Source organism: Saccostrea cucullata, unplaced genomic scaffold, assembly GCF_032062105.1.
Source record: "Saccostrea cucullata isolate Sc308-1 unplaced genomic scaffold, CSIRO_AGI_Scuc_v1 ctg5390, whole genome shotgun sequence".
Lineage (NCBI taxonomy): Eukaryota > Metazoa > Mollusca > Bivalvia > Ostreida > Ostreidae > Saccostrea > Saccostrea cuccullata.
Window position 1 is genome coordinate 53865 of NW_026938093.1, and position 26351 is coordinate 80215.

The window sequence follows — 26351 nt, forward strand, 5'->3', positions numbered from 1 at the left end:
ATGATGTTTAGGTACTTCATTGGCATGTTCTAAATGTAATGGTCAGTCATTTCAAGTCAGTCAAAATGGCTTCAGGGGGCAGCCAGATAAACACTCTAGGGAAATCGCAAATGCGTCAAATGGTGGCAACAGGGGGAAAGAGTTAATAGGAATGCACTCGGACTGTAATTGAAGGGAGTTGACTGGGGTTTTATTGTGTGAAAACTACAATAGAAAAACTCTTTATACCATATATAACTCAACAGTTGATGAACAAATTCTAACAAAATGCAAATGAAATATTTTGTTGACTTGTATCCATGAAGAGCAGAAATGACAATTATATCAGTTTATTTTTTTATTTATCATAAAGTTACATCTATAAATACAATACACATGCCTCGGAAATGTATTTTTTTCATTTTTAATGGATGATAAATTTGGGGATCTCGCTCTCTTTCATATGTCTTTTAGTTCTATTCTTTAATTGTAATGACAAATACATTAAACATTAAAATTGGATTGAGATTAGCATGTTTTGTATTATCCGCAAAGGCATGCCATGCCACTCAGACGACCAAATGGGCCTCTAATCTGAAGAGTTCACCAATGGAATTCATAGAACATCCTCTGACTGGTGGCCTGAATTACATAAAAACAATAATGTAATTATAATGTATGACATATTAATAATATTAAAATGAATTCACTATTTATAGAGAACTAGTCAATTATCTAGGTCTTTAAAAATCCAAACCAATTTGAAACATTGTATATGCTTGATTTGTATCATCAATGATAATAAATGGTAATGTAACATAAATTTATTGATAAACAAGTTTCCTAAATTGCTGTTTCGTGCCTTGTCATATTATGGTGATGTTGACATATTTTGAATATTTCAGGTCAGGCAGAAGAAAAGGTACTAAAGATGACCACTACATATAGGCTTCAGAGTGGAGAAAAGTGGATTCAGGAGAAAAAATGCCTCTCTTCTTCCACAACAAAGAGAAAAATCGCCACGAGGTGAAAATTGTTCTGATGTTTAGTATGAGTTGCATGAGCATCAATCAGCTGGTTGTGAAGGTGGATGGGTGGATGAAGCTGTCCAATGTGTCGGTGGATCGTGTGGGGGTGTACTTCAGACACGTTGAACCTGATGTCTCACAGGCCAAAGGATTAGCTGGGGTAAGTATAAACTTTTGATGTGGCATTTTCAAATCAAGGTCACTTTATTTTTAACAAGTTTAAGGTCACATACAATTACAAAATTTAAATGGACAATTTCAAAATTGCAGTGGTAGTATCATTTTTTGATTTTAATCACAGAACTCTATTTATTGTAAAGGCTGATTTTCCATAATTTTCAGTTAACATACAGTTCTAAACATGACCCATCCATCCAGAAGCAAGCAAGACTTGTGTTTGATGTCAAACAGGAAGGAAAAGCTTGTAAATTAATAACGGTCAGATCAGCCCTTATTGTCCGTAATGAACTGGACTCCAGCATTGACCTTAAAATGGCCACACACTCAGGCTAAGAAGGTAGCTGTCTGTAAAAACTTAGTCATATTACATGTAAATAGTGTTTCAACTTAAGGGGGATGTACAAGCCATATTGGATCTAGTCTGGTGTAAAATAAGAAATACCAAGAATGCGCTTAATACTATACTAAACTAGCCCAAAGTTACTCAAAGTGCTAATGCACTAATTACCTACTGTTAGAGACCAAAATCAGTCAATAATTAAGTTTATTTTGTTTTAATTAGGAGGAAATTAATCATGTTAGAACTGTGCAGCTAATGCATTCACGAGATGAAAAATGCATTGAATATAGTGTTAGTTTGATTCATTGATGATATGGCTACAACCATTTGTTTCGCTTTTTTCTTGTCATTATCCATAATTCTTGAAAATTTGATTTTTCATATGGGTGTCTTCCTGAGGCCATGTGTTTATTTCGTCCGCCATTCCTCTGTCACACAGAGTTCGAATAGCATTTGTTTTAGAATAAATGCGACCATAATAACATCAAGACAAGAAATTACTAAGTAATAATCATTAGGTTATATTACTTACTACTTTTATTTGTTGCATTGCATCGTCTGATTAATGAAAAAAAGCGATTTTAACCCCACTCCAGCAAATCGGGAAAAACTGTTCTGTTTACAGCTCGAGTTTCCTCGATAATATCATTCCACTGAGCACGTGGTTGGCATGTGCATATATCTGCTGTGGATAGATGCGTTTATTACCATGATTATATTTAATTTTTCATGGAACAAGTCTTGATGATTTGTTGGTTTCTTTAAAACTCAAGAAAAAAGATAAAACATGTCGTAAACATATGTGATTACGACGGGTCTTTTTTCTGTGGCGATAGAAGTTATTTTCAAATGAGGCACTGCAAGGAGGATGCTTAGCTTTTAATTTGAAAATGTTAAACAATATGCAGTGCATGAAAAACAAATTGTATTTACATGTCTTACATTCGAAAAGTTGGTACACGTGTCTGTTTTGTTTAGCAGTTAGTTAGAAAAAATAGGAAGTTATAGGATTTCCTTCAGGCACCTCACATAAATAGCTAGATTGTTTGCAATGAACCACACATTGTATGGAGTAATGTTTGGACATAAAAACGCATCATGTCTCATTATGTTGACAACATTGTAAGCTCTCGCTCATTGAACATACGAAGCTTGATAAAATATATTGAGTTGTTTCTTTGAAATTTAGAAGCAAGCACAATGTTTGCAAAGAAAAGTCCATTGCATAAGCTATGTCTATCACGAAAAAAAATGAGAGGCTAAACCCCCCCCCCCCCCCCAAAAAAAAATCCTATGTTTGTTTTTCAAATAATGCCAAAGATTAAAAAAATTGCATTACTAAGTATGTGATGGAACATGTACTAGCCTTATAAGACAATTTGTTATAAAAAACTTTTGGTTGCCCTCTCTCCTGATCTACTGCCTAGAAATGGCCCGACTCATTTTTTCTTTACATCCCATTACATGTTTTTTTCTTCCGTCAAGAATATGTTTAAAATTTTAGGAATTTTTTCTCACCTATAAATAAGGACCCAATAATTTTTCCCTGAGTTGGGAGGACCACCAAACGTCATTTTAAAGATGGTATAAACATTTATTAATGTTGATTTTTTTCTTTACTCTGTAACCATAAATATTTTAGTCGTTTTTTAAACGAGTTCCACTGAGGCAACCATTTTTCGTCTCAAGTACCTGCATAATGACGTCATTATGAGCAAAACTTTATTCAACATATGCTATTTTATAGAACTTGTGTTTAGCTATGTGTGCACCAAATTTGTTTCTAATCTGAATTGTGGTTTTGTAGATATAGAGATAGTTCGCGAAATTTTTGATCATACCCTCGTACTAGTAGGTACTAAATCAAGGTCATTCATATCGATTTTATGTGTTTAATTTCTTTGTGCTTCATTGGTGATAATTAAAATTTTGATATATATTATAAGTTATCTGTGGCAAACTAAAAAACTCTTAATTCTTAACTTTGATGGTGCTCATTTTTCCTTACCTGGAATCAAAGAGTTTAAGATTTTTTTCTTTGATATCAATAAGTACATTATTTAACAACTGTTCGATAATAATACTAAATAAATTACTTCAAGCCATACTATAGCACATTTCCTCTTTTAAAAGTGTTCATACTATTTGAAATATTTTGCAACTGTAATTCTTTTCTACATTTAAAGATTGTTATGTCCCTCCATATTAAGAAGAGGTCTGGAAAACAAAATTCTGTGCTAAAAATAGACCACGTGCTGCTATCCATGAACTACTTTCATGGTTCTTTACACTCTTTTTGAAGACAACGATACCTTGTTTTGAACTTGAAATTATCATTTAAAAGTGCAAAATTTAGACTTTTTCTCAACAAATGGTTGTAGAGAGAACATTGATGCACAGTTTGCATATTTTTTTGGATTTTTTAAGGCTCTGCTGAATTCTGTAGCTGTGCAGTTCTAAGGAGCATATCAAAAGCATTTTTCTGCGAAAGTATAGATTATATATGCACAACATGCATTCAGTTGTGAATATTTATTGTATCTTTATCATAATGACTTAAAATTTGATCAAAATATGATGTATTTTAGCCATTTGAAGAAATGTTTACATTTTGTTCTCACAGCACTAAAGGTGGCCGTACATCCCCCTTAAGTCCATTGTTTGATATAACATGGTTTTCATATGATTGCTTTCTTTAATGCTGGCTCCTTTATGGATTACTCTCATTTGTGGATATTTTATCCCCAGTGAATTGAATATTTTACCAAGAAGAATATATTTTTATCATGGAAATGAAATTTTTAATACTTGTACTATCAGTACACAGTAAAGTAAGCTTAAAGTGAAGTTCCAATGATGTGCAGTTTAATTCATTATATATTCTTCAATATTTTTAAAAGCAGAGGTTTTTTAAGCTTGAGTTACATGTAATTACAAGCAGTTCACAACAACCTTGCTCTACTGAAGATTGAGTCATATTTTGTTTCATGTTTATTTCACCATTCACCACATTGTAATTAGACAGATATCTTTTAATGGGGAATCCCAAAAAGTTTTGATTCAATGTTTACCATTGAAAGCAATTAATTTTTTACAGTACTGTATAATATTGTCTAATTTGTTTAATATTTTGTTAATTGAAGGGAAGGCTATTATATTCAGGATATTTATTTCTGTGCTGGAAATTTGAATATTCCATTAAGTTTATTAATATTGTACACAAGTGACAGAATTATAATCACTCTAGATACTTGTACACTGTCAGTGTGTTGGCGTGATATTGTCCTAAATAGAAATTGTTCTCATCATCCACGCACACACTACCGGGATTGTATACTCCTTGTTGTTTTGTGAGTAATAGAGACAAGAGCTGACCGTCCTGATCAAGGAGATGAAGAAATTTACTATCAGTATCACACACCAGGATGTGACCGATGACATCAGTACAGATTCCATAGGGATGGAACTTTGATTTCTGACCTGTGTAGGAGAACCTGTGTTGTCCTGATTTATTCACCACCACTACTCCTTTATAATAGTCTGATGTACAGATATCTCCATTGATGTTTTCTGTAATGTAGTTTGGTTCACCATACAGTTCCTGTCCTTTGTTATCCCTCTGTATGCTCTGTAGTTCTTTTCCTGTCTTGTTGTACCTGGTGACTTTAGCCTCTTCATCTGTCACCATCCCCACCAGTAAGTCCCCGTTGATGTGGGAGGAGTGTATGCTGAGTGGTCTCCAGTCTCCAGTTTTAATGAATTCAGTGATATTATTATCCTGTGTTATCCTATTGATGACGTTCTTGTCATAGTCTGTAAAGATCAGATCCTCGTTCTGTGTGACTGTGTGGTAACCTTGAGTTCCACCACTGGTTTCTATCTTCTGTATCACATTCCCCTGTAGATCTGTTTGGACAAGATTACTGTTAATGTCACTAATCCAGAGTCTGTGTGATTGATCTAGTGATACATGGAATGCATTATCAACACCTGGTACTCTGAACTTTCTGACCTTGGTGGCAGATAGAGACATGGTTTGTTTCTTGTCAGATTTCACGTGTTTATCTTGTTTTGTCTGTTCACTTGTAGATTTTATTGATGTAGCAATAGTAGGAATTTCCATTGGCTTTACTCTTCTTAGTTCTGCCTTTCTATCTGATTTAAATACTTTCCCTAATAATTTAGCAACGTCATTTTTGTTGTATTGAGCAGAAGAAAATTCTGGTGTGACAGGTTTGGTGGTTTCTGGTATGGATTTTATTTTTAAGTTCTCTGGGAGTTTAGTTGTGAAGTTAGTGAGCTCAGTAGAGGACAGGTAACTCTGGAACTCTTTAACAAGGTCACTGAGATAGGCAATATAATCATCAAATGTCTTCTCTTGGCTCTTTAATTTCTCCAGTAATGACTGCTCTATTTGGTTTAATTCTTCCATATTTTCTGAGAGCACTGTGTCCACCATGTTTTTGAGAGACTCGGCTTCAGCCTTCATGGATGTCCGTATGCTGTCCATGATCTGTTTAACTTCTGTGGCATCTTCCCGAACTTCTCTCTGTAAATCATGTGACGTAGGAACAAAGTAATTATGGATTTTAGAGAGTTCTTTTTTGCAAAGTTCAAACTTGTCTGTGTAAATAGTTTCTAAATCAACAAAGCAATGTCTCTGGTGCTCTTGCATTGTTGAACACTTTGAACATAAAGGTATATTGCAGTCTTTGCAGTAAATGTCTATTTCTTTAGTGGGATGGATCTTGCATTTCATCACAGGAAGTTGATGTCTACGTTGCTGGTAAAGGACCACCTCATGGTTTTTGTTTTCTGGAATCTTTAGATGTTGGTCTCTGCATGGTTTACACAGCTGTTGATGGCAGGAATTACAGTAGAATTCACAATTTCTCTCACAATCTTCAAAACCACACTCTAGAAAGTGTTGGGCAGTGCCTGGTATTTTTGGTTTGGAAAGTGCCATCTGAAATTAACATTTAAAAGTTAATTACTTGCATATGAGTTCCAAAACTGCAACAGTTTTACATCTTCAATTTAATTGTTAAAGCTTAACAACAATTATAATGTAGACAACATTATAGACTAAGGAAGAATTTCCTCATAATGAAATTAATATTCAAAACTACTCTATTGTATTAAATCTAAGAGAAGTTGTATGTAATGAAAAAAAAAATTTTGAGAAAAATTTAAATTTCCTGTCTGCAGGCAACCCAATACTTACAATTAATGCAAATGACCTCTAAATGTATATATCTGCTAACAAACAAACTTTGGAATGTCAGAGCGAGATTTTAGCCGAGACTTGGACAAGATCTGTAATTTACTTCCTGGTTGGAGATAAATATAGATTTAAATGTCCTGTTAACTCAGATATGTATACACCTGTACTTTTAAATTATTAAATGGATAAGATTGATAAATGTAGTTTGTTATTGAAGGGGAAAATGTTATAGATTCTTCAACGATTATTGCCGAGGTCAAAGAGTAAATGAATGAATTTGGAAACTTGATTACATATTTTTGCTCAGGATTATTTTTTTTTAGCTCACCTGAGCCAAATGCTCAAGTGAGCTTTTCTGATCACATTTTGTCCGTCGTCTGTCCGTCTGTCTGTCCGTCCGTCTGTAAACTTTTCACATTTTCGACTTCTTCTCAAGAACCACTGGGCCAATTTTGACCAAACTTAGTACAAAGTATCCTTGGGTGAAGGGGAATTTAAATACCGTATAAGTGGAAATTTTAGCGAGACGCAAATTTAGCGATTTCTACCAGAAATATGGTATTTTATTTTTAGCAAGAAGTATATTTAGCGATTTAAAAAAGCTAACTAAAGAAACTATTGCAAATAATACGCAATTAATTTTTAGCGATATTCAATTTTAGCGATGTCAGCACCCTCGCTAATAATGCCAAAATTAAATCCTCGCTAAAAATTCTACTTATACGGTAGTTAAAATAAAGGGCCAAGTCCCCTCACAAGGGGAGATAATCAAGAAAAGACAAAAATAGGGTGGGGTCATTAAAAAATCTTCTTCTCAAGAACCACTTGGCCAGAAAAGCTGAAACTTATGTGGAAGCATCCGGGTATAGTGTAGATTCTAAATTGTTCAAATCATGACCCCCGGAGGAAGGGCGGGGCCACAAAGGGGAATCAAAGTTTTACATAGAAATATATAGGAAAAATCTTTGAAAATCTTCTTCTCAAGAACCACTGGGCCAGAAAAGCTGAAACTTATGTGGAAGCATCCTGGTATAGTGTAGATTCTAAATTGTTCAAATCATGACCCCCGGGGGAAGGGCGGGGCCACAAAGGGGAATCAAAGTTTTACATAGAAATATATAGGAAAAATCTTTAAAAATCTTCTTCTCAAGAACCACTGGGCCAGAAAAGCTGAAACTTATGTGGAAGCATCCTGGTATAGTGTAGATTCTAAATTGTTCAAATCATGACCCCCGGAGGAAGGGCGGGGCCACAAAGGGGAATCAAAGTTTTACATAGAAATATATAGGAAAAATCTTTGAAAATCTTCTTCTCAAGAACCACTGGGCCAGAAAAGCTGAAACTTATGTGGAAGCATCCTGGTATAGTGTAGATTCTAAATTGTTCAAATCTTGACCCCCGGAGGAAGGGCGGGGCCACAAAGGGGAATCAAAGTTTTACATAGAAATATATAGGAAAAATCTTTGAAAATCTTCTTCTCAAGAACCACTGGGCCAGAAAAGCTGAAACTTACGTGCACATGGAAGGATCATTGGGTAGTTTAGACTTCAAAATGTCTAAATTATGATCAGTGGGGTAAGTTGGGGATGCATTATGTATTACAAAGGGGAAATCTGGTAATGAACAGAATGGTCAAAGCTGCTCAGGTGAGCGATGTGGCCCATGGGCCTCTTGTTCTAAAATGTCAAAGAAGGACACATCTTTTGCTGCCGATTGTACTTAGTTTTGTTCATAATTTTAACGAATTCTGAATTTCAAATTTGGTTTAGTGAAATTATTTTTTATGTGTGTTAAGCTTTTATTAAGGACATACGCAAGGTACCTTACCTACACAGATAATTTTTCAAGATACAGTATTTTCTAAATTTAAGATTATAGCGCCACCAGAGGTCCATAGAAACAAAAATCAGCATGCATTACCAGGGATTTTGGGAAAATATCAAATTTTGAATTTTTTTTCATTATTTAAAGAAAAATATATAGAAATTACGAAACATAAATTTAGGCCAAAATAAAAAATACCTTTGTTTCCCCTAACGCGACCGACCCAACTAAAACGCGCCGACTGAAAAGATTTTTTTAAATAAGATGATTCAAATTTTTTTTTATTGTCAACCAAGTTTTATAAAATACAATTTCATCAAAATCAGTTTTTATCAGAACGACCGACATTGTTCTCCTGTGATTTTCAAGCATTTGATGGAGACAAAATAGCGCCCAGATGTGATTACAGAGAAGTTCTTCATAAAACAACGGCGATGTCTCAATCTTATGCCTTTTGCTAACTAGAATTCTTCACTCTTGAAACAATTTGATAATAAAATTTACAATGACTAATTAAGAGTTTTGGGGGTGTCTTGGTGTCTCCATGTGAGTGAATAAATTTTCGAAAGGGACGGTAAACAACGAACAAACGAATCTGTATGTTGAATTTCAGGTACGTAATACATGGAAAGGCCAGCCTCATGAGCAGATGAGGGGCCCACCTAGTGAACACATCATTCAATTTCACTGCATTTTATTTGATTTGAGTCTTGATCTGATAAACAATTCATCTATGTTCCTATGTTAACTTTATGCCATTATGCAGTCATTCCCATATAATTCATACATTTACCAAGTCCATAGTATTGAAAAACGAATTTAAAAGCAATGATATAATTTTGTGTTTGATTGATAAAGTAAACATCCTTTGTTAATAAAATGAAATTTTACACGTTAATCTTTCTTCGTTTAGTTTTTATGGCTATTCCAACTCACCACATGCAAGAACTCCGTTACGGAGGTTATAACTCAGAAAAAGCAGCTGTAAAGTTTTTAAAGTCTTTGTTCATGTTTTAATTTTTATTGAACTTCGAAGCTTTATCAATATACTACTAAATTATGACAGAAGAAATTCTGAACTGCAAACATAAAAAATATTTACTAAATATGTGTAAATCCAGATAACGGAATTTTTGGACAATAAAATAAACACTATTTTCCAGTAGGAATATTGCCAAGCAAACAGATTATTACATTACTTGCATCACTTGATTTGAAAAATAAAAGGATATATCTTGAAAATTAAAGACCTTATCTAATTATAAATTGACCACTTTTTAAAGAAAAGTTGATATACAAATTGCTCTAAAATTGTAACGGAGGTTACACAAACTCGTTTTGAAGATTAAGAGATAAAAATACTTTGTAAAACGTGTCAAACACACTTTAAAGAGAATGTTTTTACACAATCAAGAGAAGAACTAAACAGTTTTCCCCTCTTTTTTAGAGCAATTTACCAAAAAGTGTGTTTCGTTAAGGAGGTTATTCTGAATATTTACAAAAAGAGTAAACCGAATTTTAGACTTCCTATTGGCTTTACAAACTTATGTCGCTCAGCATTATTAAGGGTCTATCAACTTAATCAAATATTTATTAATATATTATTGTCTTTTTAACTGCAAATGTGAAAGTGAAGATTTAAACTTCTATAACCTCCGTTACAAAATATACAACCTTCGTTTCGAACAATCGGTGTGAATGCGTTAAACCTAATTGTGAATTTAAATAAAAAAAAAACAGTTGGAAAACAATGTTTATTTGTTACAAAAGGATAAAAAATATCTGTATTAACGTTTTTTAGGCAAAAACATTTAAATTTAAAAAAACAAAACAAATAATTGTAACCTCCGTTACGAAATACCTTACTGAAACTTGTAATAATGAAGTGATTTATTGAATCATTGTGAAGTGACTGTCACACATCAACATAATTTTTCATGAAAACTTATTCAATATATCATAATATATGAAAAATTCACTTAAAACCACAAAAATCCATTTTTTGCAGAAAAACCCAACATCCGTAACATCGCTGGTTTTACGTATAAACGAGTATAATTTTCCTGTACACCGCTGATAGTTCACATAGGGTGACCTTTTTGTGCCCATACACATTACGGAATATTAGACATTTACAAAACGAAAAAAAAAACACTATCATTTTTATTTGTAATATGCAAAAAACATCTAAATTAAGGCCATTTTTACCATAATATTTTCAAAAATACCTTTATTTTATGCTTTAAACGCATTATGATTTTTATATTCCAATCTGTTGTCAACTTAAAGAGTAAACTTCCAGCATTATCTGGTAGATTTAAACACCTGAAATGATGCACACGTCAGATTTTGTTGAATTTCCGTTACGGAGGTTAGAGGTTACGGAGGTTAGAACCATTAATAATTTCTTTATTTCTGAATTGTTGTTTAACTTTCCTTACATTTGTTTTTTTTTAATAGACATACCCACTGGTGTCAATCAACTGCATTGAAATAGTACTTCACATAGCCTCTGTTTTTTCACAATCACCGTCACGTAGGTTAGGTTCTTATATGCGACATTATAAAAAATCCATATTTTTAAAAATTTTGAACACGGTTTTATTGATTTGCCTAAAAAAGATTCTGTGCTAAAGTTTTAATATATATTAGACACAAAAACACAGTTTTAGCTGCACTAACGATATATTGTATTATCTTAAAAAATATTCAAACAATGTTACGGTAGGTTAGGTGAAATTTGGCGACAGCGATGATCAAAGGTTTGTTTAAAAATCGTTATTCGTTTATCAATGAAAGTTTCATTTATTTGATTTTGACATGTTTCCTCATTAATTAAAACAAATTTTGTTTGTTTAGAACAAAATGCGACCAGGTAATGTACATTCAAACTGCAAGGTATACTATGGCGACATCGCCTTTTACACAATTCCGGGCTTCCTTTTGTGTAAATACTCGGAGAAAAAATATCAAAAAATATACCAGCTAATGTTTTTTTTTGTGTGACAAAATATGTTAACATAAAGGGTCAAGGAATAATTTGAATATCAGTAACCATAGCTTTGAAATGTATTGGCGACATAGCGTTTTTTCATTTGTATGAATTATACGGGAATGACTGTATGAAATCATAGGAGTTGGTAAATATTTTTGCATATTCATCCTGATAAATATAATTCAGTTGTACATTTTCATGCCTTTATTTAGTGGTTAACTTGGTGACTATGACATTGTTTTATATAGCATTTTTAAATACTCTTTCCAAATAGTTTTGAAATCATAATTCAACTTCCTGAGACGTCCAATGTCATTTTCTTTAATTAGGCCTTTGAAGATTGGTTGTTTCTTTGCTTTTAATCCCTTCGAGATTTGTTGGGACATTTGAACATTTCCCCATTGCTCCTTTAGATGTACTACACACTTTTTTGCCATTAAGCAGTGGGATCTTTTTTGGGCCAGCATCTTCTGCGACACTGGACAAAAGTTTTAATGGTCCCTTTTGAAGGACAGTTTCCAACGTATTTAAACCTGCGACTTAAAATTAGCCATTTATGTCTTAACTCAAAAGCAAAATGCTTTAGAACCGCTGCAAATCTCATGACCCTCAAAAAGTACAATGACTGTCTATAAGCACTGGAGGGTGATTGAAGGTTTGAAAAAATATACTAAGATGTCCAGTTTTTGCGTATTTGAGAATTATGTCTTTTTTTATTCGATTTATATAAATGCACTCTGGTGAGATATTTCACAAGTTCATCTAAATTACAGTTGAGAATTGATTAATCATGAATTTTGCTTTTAAACGGCATATGTATGATACTTAGCATTTTGTTCACAATTAAATCACTTTCTTTTGTACTTTTCTTATTTATAAATATGTAATTTTCCATTAAATTTTAGAATGTATTTTCAAAGATGCTGTCAGAAAATAAAATTGTTTACCTACCTACCGACCCAACTTGAGAATTTAGGGTCGGGTTAGGGGAAACAAAGATATTTTTAATTCCGGCCTTATTTCCAGATTTTTTTTCAATCAAAATTTGTTTTAGAAGAGGTGTACAAATCCATATAGAGACAAAAGTATTGCACACAGGTCCATCATTTAGTGGAATTCTTCAACTTCAGGGAAGAGCCCGATAAAATTAAAACTATGTTGTGTACGTATGACCGTAAATAACAGTGTGTTTTCTGTTCTCCAAAATATCTCCATCTTAATTTATTTGGTTCTTGCATGTATTTGCGCAGGGAAGGGGAGGGGGGTAAACCTACGCCCAGAAGTTCAATATCCTTTTTAATTTTTTAAAAAAATCTTTGCTATCCCCCTCCTGATTGCAATGCCTATGATGTAAACAGATCCTAATTATATTTTTGTTTAATGTGTATCTTTCTTTATACATGTACAGGTAAATTTAATATCATGGAAATCCCAGCCAATGGAACCTTACCACTTCCACTGCCATATGTGTCTTCCATGCTCTATTTCAGGCCATCTGATTGGCCGGTCAAGTATTGCAATCAACCAATCCAATGGCAGCATGTTGGTCTGGCAGGGGAAGTCAAGGAGAGAATAATGAAATGTGAATCTTCTGAAGGAAATGGGGTTTATAGGTAACACTTAATACTCCCATAAACCTTTATTTCTTTGTTGTATGCAGCAGCAAAAGTCCATTCATTTGTTTTATCTATAATGGATATTAAAAAAATTAAGTATTGAATTTATACCACGGTATATTATTTTTTCATTAAATGAATATAAATCCAATTTCCAATTTATTTCTCTGCAAGCTTTGGTAAAAAGAAATTGATTTGCATAAATTATCACCAGTTTTGTACGGTATATATATATATATGAAAGTAATTGTCTGATAAACAATTAACTTAATATGAATTATTGCCCAAAATGGGAAAAAGAGTATATTTGGGGATGGGTGTTATTCTTAATTTTGAAAAAGAAAATAAGTTGTTTAGATTGAAACTTACTTTTCTTCTGGTAGAACTTGATTGTATGTGTTTGTATATTTTAGATACTGTGTGTCGGTTAAGCGGGAGAACTACCCTGAGCAGTTACTGACAGAGGACTCGAGTTTGATTCTACCAGGACACATTGTATCCATACGTCCACCTGTGATCATTCGTAACCTTCTGCCCATAGAGCTGAGGTACTACATCAAAGATACACAGATCTGTGGGACGGTGAAGACAGGAGAGAAGGCCTATTTACATGCTGTAAGTACAAGCAGGATTGAGTCCTTCATATAAAAATTGCCTACTTAAATGCTGTAAGTACAAGCAGGCTGGAGACCTTCATTAAAAGATCTTGTTTGATGTCATGCAATCCATGTACTAGTAAGTTTGTTCAAGGAAAAGGCCACAGTACACCTTTTTCCAAGTGGAGATAATTACAACTTTATGAAAATCTAATGCCATCTTTTAAAAATGTCAACATTATTCACTTGGCCAAGAAGATAAAAGTTGTATCAAAACATGGTCAGGTATCCTAAATTTAAGTTTGTTCACCCACACTATCTGTTACAGGCTGACCCCCAGCAGGCGATGGAGCTGGGACTGAATCTGGAGAACTTCCCAACCTGTAAAGAGTTGGTGGTTCCCCCTGTCACCACCGGCCCCCAGTACCACAAGGTTAAGATTCGTCTGTACGACACCAAGAAACGACTGCTGGAGTTACTCATCAAAATCATCTTCAGAAAGGGAGGATCTGTCTCTGTAGGTCCTAGTGAATTCTTATGCTGCTGAAAACATTGATTTCTTTATTTACATCTAGTTCAATTTACTTGTAAATTGTTCAAGGTTTTATTGTACTTTTCTTTTTTTCCTCCTAAGAGATTAAGGATAGACGAGATGTTCCTTAATAATAGATAAATTTTTCTAAGAGTTTGTCATTTAAGTATTGCTGCATAAACATGTTTACTCACAAAAAATTGAGGTACCTTACCAGGCATTTCTGCGAGATACCAGGGGTAGTTTTTCTTATACAGTCAAACTTGTTTTAAGAGGCCACCTTTGGGAAGTCCGGAAAGTGGCCACATAAGACAGGTGGCCTCTTATTCCAGTTTGCACTCGAAGTAGCCAGTCGGTCAATAAATAAACAACATTAACCACTACAGTTAAATTTAAATTAATCAGATAATTAAACAGGTCAATTTCACAAAACATTTTTAGGTGTATATAATTCATATATTTATTCATGCTAATATTAAAAAAAAAATTTCAAAGAATTCAACATTTTTTAAGGTTGTGTGCATGTTTCTATTCCTACAAAACAGTTAAACTTCATACATTCATGAGTTTGCTTTTGTTACATGCAAATATTTTATAATTCAATTATCATTTGAAGAAATACATGTGCCTTACTACTATCTTTTTTAAAAAGGGAAAAATACACAAGCTTTAATTTAAAGACAGTTTAATCGTGAATAAAATAAAGCATAAAAATTTATTTCAATAAGTGACAATAAAATCCATTTATAAATTTCACTGTCATATGTCCAGGTACATGTAATGATCAGCAGTGTAACACAACCCCCCCCCCCAATTAATTAATCGGCAATCAACTTACTTGCTGAAGTTTTTAAAGTCTGGTAAATATTTAATATTATTTTTTATAAAGCTGTCAGAATTAAGAATTTCTATCTAACATACACAGACACACAAACAAGATTATTCAGTTGACCAGAGAGGTGTATTTACGCAGTTGAAGATCATTCTACTACACAGGTGTCAAATGCAGAAGAGCGTGACTAATCCCTATCGATGTCTCTTGGTAGTGAAATTCACGGGATAATCATGCCATACAAAGCATGTTGTTTTCACAAGAGAGCAATTAGGGCTTCTACATGGAATCAAAATCTAAAAGGTGTGAAAATACCGATAGCCCTGTATTAGGTCACATACTCTCACAGTAAATATTCATCAAAGTAATGATGAATTAATATCGTAAATTAGAAAATGTAGATTTAAGCTTGAGTTTCTTTAGCTATGGAAAAACTATTAATTGTGATTAAATTCTTTTTAAATTTCAATCGTCGATCTTGAAAAATAACTACAAATTGGTCAAACAGGACAAATATATTTTTTTCCTTAACACAAACAGAATGAAGCGTATCTAAAAGTAATTTGTTTAATTGCTTTATAAATAGGTAAAGTTTACTATCGGGCACATAAATTACTCAAGCGAATGTGTATAAAAGACGTGACAGAATCGCGGCAAGTGACGAAATGGCCGCCTATTACAGTGTTAATATGTCTTTGGGTGAGGATTTGGGTGGCCGCTGGCCGCGTTACACAGGTGGCCGTTTATTCCAGTTAAAATATATAGTAAAAATCGTCGGGGGGAACTAAAAGTGGCCGCTGACCGCAAGTGGCCGTTGATTTCGGGTGGCCGCTAGGACAAGTTTGACTGTATAATCCTTTGGGGAAGAAAAATAATTTTCGAATTTCAAAGTTTTAAGTGTTTGGATGTTTTAAAAACGTTTAGAAACTGCTTTAGTAATGATAATGTTATTAAAATTTTGAACATTTTTCATACATTACGAAGATATACAAAACATATTTTGAGGAACGTCTCGTCTGACCTTAAAATAAGAGTCCTTGGCTAGTAAAAAGTTGACGTGTTTGTGTTAAAAACAATTACCTTATAATGTATTCAATATCACATTGTGCAATTTAATTCAGGGATGGTGAACTTGCATGTATATGTCACTATGTACAGTACCTGCAAAGCTTCTCATTGATTCAATAAAAAAAATAAGCATGTGATTATCTTCTTTCTAGATCCATGTGACAGTCCCTTACTGGTTGGTCAACAAGTCGAGGCTCCCCCTGGTGTTCAGACAGGACTTCTCCCAGCAGGATGCTGCCGGACAATACGAGGAACATGAACTGGCCCGCTCTGTCACCCCGCTACTGTTCTGTTACGCCGAGAAGGACCTTCCCAATCTGTGAGGACATTGTCATTATCTTATAGGTTAACTATAGCGACATGTCTTTCAAAAGCTTGAAACCATGAATTCTTTGAACATTGAGCTTTGTAGTATGAAATGAAATAGTTTTCAATATCTATTACTTTTCTCTAAAATGTATTTGTAAGGTATGGTTGGTTTCTTAATAAAAAATTCCTTCAAAATTGTTCACTGATATTCAGACCTCACCACTTTCCTGTATGTTTTCTGAATGAAGGACAAAATTCTCAAGTTACTATAAATAGGCTCTGATAAGCTAATTTGATTGTATGATGCCTCTTAGAATACATTCAACTGTTCATTCTATACTGCATGACTACCAATTAATTGATGTCTGTTGGTTTTCCTTTGACAGATGTACAATGAGAGTAGGAAAGTCAGTCCAAGGTCCGGACAGTGTCCCTGTGTGGTAATATTTTTACTTTAAATTTGATGGTTACTCAGCAGAGTCAAAAGCATCCCTTAGGTTGTGTAGATGCATGTTCACTTAAATCATGACCAATGGAACTATTGTTTGCCTACTTTATGTTCTGAGTAAAAATTTTTCAAAGGAAAATTAAATTTGTTTCATTCATGATTTGAATTCTATTTTGGAACAATTTATGGTGTACTTGCAAGCTTACCCATGTCCTTTTATCTGACCCAGGTGTAAGCGGTTTTCCCTGGAGAGTGGTACCGGCATGAGGAGACTGAATGTGGTTCCCAAGACTGGCAACCGCCCAGACTGGTTAGTACAACTACAAAGTCAAGCCAAGCTGTCATTGGCCATTTGTATCCCTAACACACAGTAAGTCCAACAGAGGCTGGGAGGGGAGCAGTTCTGTCTCAGGTGGAGGGAGGAGCATGGCTGTATGAGGAGGCCCAAGGGTGTTCTGATAGTATCCGATACCATACCCCCAATCTACTACTGATAGTACCCGATACCATACCCCCACTCTGTTTTATTTCATCTCCTGGCTCTGGAATAGCAAGAAGGACCTGAGGGCTTAAATATATAGGGTCTTGTCATATTGGTGTACTGTTTTCTAAGTGCTTATTTATTTAAATTTTGGATTAATTTTGAATGTTTTATTTATACTTTTGGAATGCTTATACTATATTTACCTTAAAAAGGTACAGTGAAACTCGTTTAGTACGAACACGGATATAGCGAATTCACGGATATAGCGAACTTTTTCTGGGTCACCGGCAAAATTCTTAACAAATCTTTGTAAAATTATACAGTTATAACGAATTCTGATATAACGAATTTACGAATATAGCGAACTGATTTTGAGTCCCGTTGGGTTAAATATAATGAAATTTACATCTTTTATAACAAACTTTTAAAGATTATAAAATTTTTGATAAATTTCACTGACTTTATTTCCGATTAGCATTTGTATATAAAATACCATTCATAATAAAACCTTTGTTATCGAAGATATGTTTCGTAATATTTGCTTCTCTAACATATTTGGTAGTAATACCTAAAGGAAATCATGCATATTGCAAATTTGCTATAATGGTTATACGAATTCATTATACAGTTATAATGAATTACGGATATAGCGAATTGAATTGACAGGTCCCCAGGACCTGCTATAACCGTGTTTTACTGTATTATTATAAAAAAATTTATTGTCATGTATCTATAAATTTAGTTAAATTTATGAATTATACTCCACATAAAAAGTTAAATTTATGAATTATACTCCACACACTATAAGATATTTATTTTTAAGCAGTCCATGAAATCTTCCTGTTACGTGCAGCTAATATTTTTTTTAATGATACAGTATATAACTTACATAATTACCTGTAAAAGAAATATTTTAAGAGCCTTGATAAACTGATAATATTATGAATAAAAAAAAATTTTTGACTTTCAATAAAGCTTTTTAGCTCACCTGAGCCGAAGGCTCAAGTGAGCTTTTCTGATCACATTTTGTCTGTAGTCCGTCTGTCCGTCCGTCTGTCTGTAAACTTTTCACATTCTTGACTTCTTCTCAAGAACCGCTGGGCCAATTTCAACCAAACTTGCCACAAAGCATCCTTGGGTGAAGGGGATTCAAGTTTGTTCAAATGAAGGGCCACGCCCTCATTCAAGGGGAGATAATTGGGAATTAATGAAAATTTGGTGGCATGTTTTAAAAATCTTCTTCTCAAGAACCACTGTGCCAAGAAAGCTGAAACTTACATGGAAGTATCCTCAGGTAGTGTAGATTCAGGTTTGTTCAAATCATGACCCCTGGGGGTAGGGCAGGGCAACAATGGCAGACCAAAGTTTTACATAGAAATATATAGGAAAATTCTTTAAAAATCTTCTTCTCAAGAATCACTGTGCCAGGAAAGCTGAAATTTATATGGAAGCATCCTCAGGTAGTGTAGATTCAAGTTTGTTCAAATCATGACCCCCAGGGGTAGGGCAGGGCCACAATGGCCGTCCAAAGTTTTACATAGAAATATATATGAAAATTCTTTAAAAATCTTCTTCTCAAGAACCACTGTGCCGGGAAAGATGAAACTTATACGGAAGCATCCTCAGGTAGTGTAGATTCAAGTTTGTTCAAATCATGACCCCCGGGGGTAGGGCGGGGCCACAATGGCTGACCAAAATTTTATATAGAAATATATAGGAAAACTCTTTAAAAATCTTCTTCTGAAGAATAGTAAAGCCATAATTGATCATATTTATATGGAAGCATCCTCAGGTTGTGTAGATTCATGTTTGTTAAGGCCATGACCCCTGGGGGCTGGGCGGGGCCACAATAGGGAATCCAAGAACCACTGGGCCAATTTCAACCAAACTTGCCACAAAGCATTCTTGGGTAAAGGGGATTCAAGTTTGTTCAAATGAAGGGCCATGCCCTCATTCAAGGGGAGATAATTGGGAATTAATGAAAATTTGGTGGTATGTTTTAAAAATTTTCTTCTCAAGAACCACTGTGCCAGGAAAGATGAAACTTATACGGAAGCATCCTCAGGTAGGGTAGATTCAAGTTTGTTCAAATCATGACCCCCGGGGGGATGATGGGGCCACAATGGCTGACCAAAGTTTTATATAGAAATATATAGGAAAACTCTTTAAAAATCTTCTTCTGAAGAATAGTAAAGCCATAATTGATCATATTTATATCATATGGAAGCATTGTCAGGTTGTGTAGATTCATGTTTGTTCAGGCCATGACCCCTGGGGGCTGGGCGGGGCCACAATAGGGAATTCAAGAACCACTGGGCCAATTTCAACCAAACTTGCCACAAAGCATTCTTGGGTAAAGGGGATTCAAGTTTGTTCAAATGAAGGGCCATGCCCTCATTCAAGGGGAGATAATTGGGAATTAATGAAAATTTGGTGGTATGTTTTAAAAATTTTCTTCTCAAGAACCACTGTGCCAGGAAAGATGAAACTTATACGGAAGCATCCTCAGGTAGGGTAGATTCAAGTTTGTTCAAATCATGACCCCCGGGGGTAGGGCGGGGCCACAATGGCTGACCAAAGTTTTACATAGAAATATATAGGAAAATTCTTTAAAAATCTTCTTCTCAAGAATATACAAAGCAATTATTGATCATATTTATATGGAAGCATCCTCAGGTAGTGTAGATTCAAATTTGTTCAAATCTTGACCCCCGGGGGTAGGGCAGGGCCACAATGGCCGACCAAAGTTTTATGTAGAAATATATAGGAAAACTCTTTAAAAATCTTCTTCTCAAGAATAACAAAGCCATAATTGATCATATTTATATGGAAGCATCCTCAGGTAGTGTAGATTCAAGTCCGGAGTAGGGCGGGGCCACAATGGCCAACCAAAGTTTTACATAGAAATATATAGGAAAATTCTTTAAAAAATTTCTTTTCAAGAATAACAAAGCCATAATTGATCATATATATATGGAAGCATCCTCAGGTAGTGTAGATTCAATTTGTTCAAATCATGACCCCCGGGGGTAGGAGGGGGCCACAATGGTCAACCAAAATTTTACATAGTAATATATAGGAAAATTCCATAAAAATCTAAATAATAACAAAGCCATAATTGACTATATTTAATATATGGAAGCATCCTCAGGTAGCGTAGATTCAAGACTGTTCAAATCATAACCCCCGGAGGTAGGGCGGGGCCACAATGGCCGACCAGTTTTACATATAAATATATAGGAAAATTCTTTACAAATCATCTTCTCAAGAATAGTAAAGCCATAACTGGTCAAAGGTTTACTTTTGGATTTAAACTTTTCAATATTAAACCAATTTCTAGAATATTCCTAGCCACAGTGCTCAGGTGAGCGATGTGGCCCATGGACCTCTTGTTTTAATTAATTTTTAGTTAAATTAGATATGAAAATCTCTGTAGGCTTGTATTTGAATCATGTATTTATTTTTAGGGTGTACAACATTGGTATGGGGGTTCACCAAGGGAAGGGACTCTACGCTGACACAAACATTGTTACCTTTGCCCCCTTGTATGAAATTGACAACCAATCAAGTCACAGATTAGCGATCGCTCAGAGACATCTTGTCCAATCTGAAGTAAGTACATGTTGGAATTATTTGATTGTGATTTCAGAGAATATCATGTACACGGAAACATGGAAAGGGGAAAACATAATTTATTCAATTAATTTTTTCTCAGGATATAAATTCATTTTAGGAATTGTCATGGCAGTTTAATTTTTGTGCACATTTTGTAAACTTGATCTCTTGCAGACAATGAAGTTAGACTCCTGTTTGATTGCCTTACCACAATGTAAGCTTCCATTTCATTGGCCAAGACTTGACCTTGATCAGTTGTTATGTGTAAATCTATTGGATGTTGGATCTTCCTCCTGGTCAGGTGGATTTAGAATTGACAAAACAGATTCTTTCCACATTAATATAAGGTATGAATTGATCTTAATTATGTCATTTTTTTCATTGACTACACATGAATTTGCACATCATATTGTAGATCACTTTTGATCAGCAAGAACATTATTAGTATCATGTACGTATGTTTTATAATTTATATAATTATATGCTTGCGAAAATTTTTAATAATGATTAATTGATTATGATTTCTTATGATAAGCAAATTTTGGATATCAAAATATTGCACATTAGGGATGAACTGAGTGTTTATCTTTCTATTTTGAAACATATCACGTATTACATGTATACAGGGCTTTATGGAAAATCTTTTGGAAAAAATTTAATTTATACATACATGTATGATAATTTCAGACACAGCGGTAATAAAAGAAATTTAAAATGCACCTTTAAGAGAGTTTTAACCAATAATACATGTTATACATGTAGCATTCATTAGATTGTATGTATTTTTAGGGATGATCAGACCGTGAGTCATCTTCTGAAGGTGGAGATTGTGATGGAGGGACCCACCTACTTCATTGTGTTTGGGGACGCAGGGGAAGTCCCTCCTCCCATCAGAATCGACAACTGGGCTGAAGTTGGTAGACTTTACATTATATCATAAAGAAATTCTATGTAGTAATTTAATTGTCTTGAAGTTGTTGAAGTGTAGGATTTTGTTTGAATTGTAGGACTTAATTTGAAGTATAGGACTTTATTAAAATTTTCATTCAATTCATTATTTCAGATTCCTGTGGAATATTTCCAAAGTGACACAACAGAACAGAAGCTGAAAGCTTTTGTTCAACCTCGTGTACAATGTAAGTTTTAAACTAATATATATGTCAGTTGCTTTTCTATCCACTAATTAAAAGATACAATTTCTGTAAACCAACTATTATTCACATCATCTTTAATTCATGATTCTTTAGTTTGAAATCAATCTGCGGTGATAAATTCTCACAAATAAGGAAATATTTTCTACAAAAACCAAGCAAAATAAATGGTTATTGGCAATTGATATTCGCGACTTAAAGTAGGTCTTGAAACTCACAAATATTTCTCACACACGAATAAAAGTTTGTTTATACACATGTAGTATATTGTCAGTGTCAATATTAAGGATATTTCTTTAAAACTAAATTTTGCTATTAAATTCTTGATAGTACCTTATGCCTGGGATGAACCAATGTTGAGTCACTCCATAACATTGAGAGTAAAGGGAGGAACTAGTGCCACCTACAATATGGACAAACTGGAGGAAGGGAAGCAACTCTGTTATCCTAACTTTATTTACCTCAGAGCATCAGCTACATTTGCAAGGTGGATTTTATTTAATAAGCTCGATCAATTTTTTGGTTAGAATTTGAAATCAATTTTCTGTAATAAAATGTTGATTTTGATATAGTTTCACTTGTAGGTGTTATCAACATGCAATTTTTCATTTATAATTAATTACAGAAATCTTTAATTTGGAAAATATAAATTATTTCTATTTTAAGAAGGCCAGCACAGGATAGTCCTCACACAGAATTGGTTTTAGAAGTTGTTCAAGATCAGTACATCAAATTTTGTAAAAAGGTAAAATAGTTATCATAAAAAAGCTTTTGAAGTAAAATGATTTGATCTTCATTTAATTTAAAGATTTATGGCATGAATATGACTAAGGAAAGAAATGGGAGAAATGATTGACTGTTGATTAACTTTATTTTTGATTTTCAGCTAAAAGTTTTAATCCCTCTGGGTTACTGCATCCATTACATAACTATGCATCCAACATAATTTTGACAATATGTCTGTTCAGGAGATGTAGTTTTTTGTTTAACAGGAGATTGGTAATCGTAACCAGTTATGGAGAATGACCAGCGGGGGCATGTTAGAACACAAGGGGTCGATATCTCCCCGTGACCCCCACAATCGGTCCTCCTACCCCTCAGGGAAGAGTATGGTACTGGACATAGATGACATCGCCCCCAGACCAGGGAGGATTGTCCCGCTCACCCTCAGAAAACGAGACGAGCGCAGGAAAGCCACACAGACCTGGAAGTTCACAGAGGTAGATTTTATGTTGGTTAAATAAACATTTTATAACTGTAATCATGCAATGATATTTTATTAAATCTTTAAACTCTATCACAAATCATAATAGAAGAGGTTTTACTGAAATTAATGTTTTAAAAAAAAGATAATGGAGGAGAGAGTACGAAATAAGTGGAAATTTTCACGGGATGCAAATTTAGCTATTTGTCCTTACAAATTGTTATTCTGCTTTTATCTAAATTTAATTTTAGTGATTTTAAAATGATTACTTAGAAGCTTCTATAAATATGAGGCAATTTAATGTTTATTAGCGATATTTGATTATAGTCATCTCAGAACCCTTAAGCTTGCTAATAAAGCCAAAATTAAATCCTTTGGCCGTTTTTTTCAGGATGGTCGATTGTGCTGTGTTGATGGTGCGATGTGTGTACAGACCCTGGGAGGGGGGGAGTGTCTGAGGGACTCCGCTGTAGCTGTGGTGGGGCCTGGTCCCCCCTCAGGGAGGAGTGTCCCCGCCCACATGAAGATTGACAGACAGAGGCTCCTCCCAGGGTCAGGCTGTCTCGCTGTCAGGACCGTCATGGATGGACCAATCAGAGTGCTGCAAATCACCGATGTCTCTCAAGGAGTAAGTTTGTTGTCCCCAAACGAAATGGCATTAATTGAATGTTTTGTGGAAAGTTTCAACTTTTCTGAAGTTGATAAATGTAAAATGTTGAGCAGTTTAACTACTCTACCCTTGATTTGTGTAGTCTGTTGCTGAAGTAACAAAGAACTACCAAGATTGGGTTGTTTGTGAAGAAGATAAGGCGGCTAAGATAGAAGATAAATCAGTAGAGAAGAAATCAAGCTTAGAGGTTAGTTATGAATACTGAATGATGTCAATTTGTTGAAATATATAGATTCATGATTATCATTATATTAAATAAATATTTATTGATATCAAATTTTGAATTTTGAACAATTCTATTTTAAAATGGGTATCCTGCAAAAGGTGTGATATAAAATTGTAGTTGACTTAAAATATTGATTGATCTTATGTGTTGTAGATTTGTTTGAGTCTGAAGGGTGGATTGGGTTTATCTCTGGTGAATTACAGACCTGAGGAGCTGGTCTATATCTCACTACAGAACATTTCTCTGGACTACATCTCTAACCCTAATTACATGTCCGTGGATGTAGCTGTAGCCAATGTACAGGTACGTAAAAGACAAATTTGATTTATGAAATACAGTAACAGTGATTAGGTAAAAGTCAGTGGCACATCACCTTTCAAACAAGAGTTCAAAGGGTTTTTTCAGTCAAATATGGTAGTATCATGAATGATTTCGTAAACAAACAAAATGCCAAATACAGCTGATAATTATATACTGTGAGTGTAAATGCTTCATCAATGATTTTAATTTCAGATTTAATAGAATTTTTAGGTCACCTGAGTAAACTCAGGTGACCTATTGCTATCCATTTTCGTCCGTCGTCGTGCGTCGTTCGTCGTGCGTCATGTGTTAACATTTGAACATTTTCAGCTTCTTCTCTGCAACCATGAACCAATTTCAACCAAATTTGGCACAAAGCATCTATGGGTGAAGGGGAACAAAAATTGTGAATTTCATGATCCCTGCCCCCCTGGGGCCTGAGGGGTGGGGCCAAAACCACTAAAATTAATGCAATCTTTAAAAATCTTCTTCTTTACTCCTGGACAACAAGCAGTCAAACTCTGTGCATGATTGTAATCAGCAATGAGTCCTCTACCAAAATTATGAAATTCATGGCCCTGGGGTCAGGGGTTCTAGTGCTAGGGCGGGGCTAAATAAGTAGGTAGTGAAAATGCATTATTTCTTTGAAAATCTTCTTCTCTACTCCTGGGTATTAAATAAACCAACTAAGTACATAGTTATGATGAGCAAGAGTGCCTCTACCAAAATTGTGAATTTTATGGCCCCAGGGTCAGGGGTTCTGGTGTTAGGGCGGGGCTCTATTGATTATATAATATATAGTGAAAATACATGAATTCTTTGAAAATCTTCTTCTCTGCTCCTGGGTATTAAATAAACAAACTAAGTACATAGTTATGATAAGCTAGAGTGCCTCTACCAAAATTGTGAATTTTATGGCCCCAGGGTCAGGGGTTCTTGTTTTAGGGTGGGGCTCTAATGATTATATAGTGAAATGCATGAATTAATTGAACATCTTATCCTTTGCCCCTGGTTAATCACAAGACGAAAGACAACCTTTCAGCAATCGCTTAATGGTAGCTTAATGGTGACTTAATGGTGGCTCAAAGAAGTTAATTCCTTTAAGCCACCATTAAGCCACCATTAAGCTGCAACTTACAGGTGCTTAATGTCCAAACTTCATTAAGCTACCATTAAGCCACCATTAAGCTGAGCTTAATGGTGACTTAATGGTCAACCCTCATTAAACTTTTACGCATCTTATATAGAATCTTTGAACTTTTTGTTATTTTAATATCATTTACGCAAAATCTATTCCAACTCATAATTCTGTCTCGATCATAATTTCTACGAGTTTTTTTGTCAACATGCATAAACTTGATCACTGGGAACAAAGTTAGCTAATAGCCACAGGGGCTTGCTCGAGGTGTCTAATTTTTACTTAAAATCATTTACAGTGATAATAAAACAAGACCAGGGTTCGACACTAACGGTAGCCCGCTGGCCCAGGACAACTGAATATTGAGGTCGGGCTACCAAAGATGCCTTTAAACTTGTGATTAACCAGGGGCAAAGGATAAGATGTTCAATTAATTCATGCATTTCACTATATAATCATTAGAGCCCCACCCTAAAACAAGAACCCCTGACCCTGGGGCCATAAAATTCACAATTTTGGTAGACCATTGTTATTTTTTTTTAATAATGCAGCGGTAAGATCTAGTCGGTCTTCAATGATTGTTATTTCAAAA

General features: G+C 34.4%; 1 protein-coding gene, 1 long non-coding RNA gene and 1 pseudogene across 3 annotated transcripts in view; 2 read left to right on the top strand and 1 right to left on the bottom strand.

Annotated features, from left to right (window-relative positions):
- Positions 1-6867, bottom strand: part of LOC134249421 (tripartite motif-containing protein 2-like) — a 29731-nt gene extending 22864 nt beyond the window's left edge. The window contains exons 1-2 of one of the 2 annotated variants that reach the window (XM_062731775.1): positions 6752-6867; positions 5498-6493 (exon numbers count right to left, since the gene is read on the bottom strand). In XM_062731775.1, coding sequence (XP_062587759.1) covers positions 5498-6493 — 996 coding nt within the window. In that variant the 5' untranslated portion in view covers positions 6752-6867. Of the gene's footprint in view, positions 1-4522; positions 6494-6751 lie in introns of those variants that run through there. The other variant, XM_062731777.1, reaches the window with a different exon arrangement.
- LOC134249425 (uncharacterized) overlaps positions 1-26351 on the top strand; it is a 72176-nt gene that overhangs the window by 26487 nt on the left and 19338 nt on the right. The window contains exon 2 of the long non-coding RNA XR_009988278.1: positions 885-1005. This is a non-coding gene — a long non-coding RNA (uncharacterized LOC134249425). The remainder of the gene's footprint in view (positions 1-884; positions 1006-26351) is intronic.
- LOC134249419 (intermembrane lipid transfer protein VPS13D-like) overlaps positions 1043-26351 on the top strand; it is a 42643-nt pseudogene continuing 17334 nt past the window's right edge.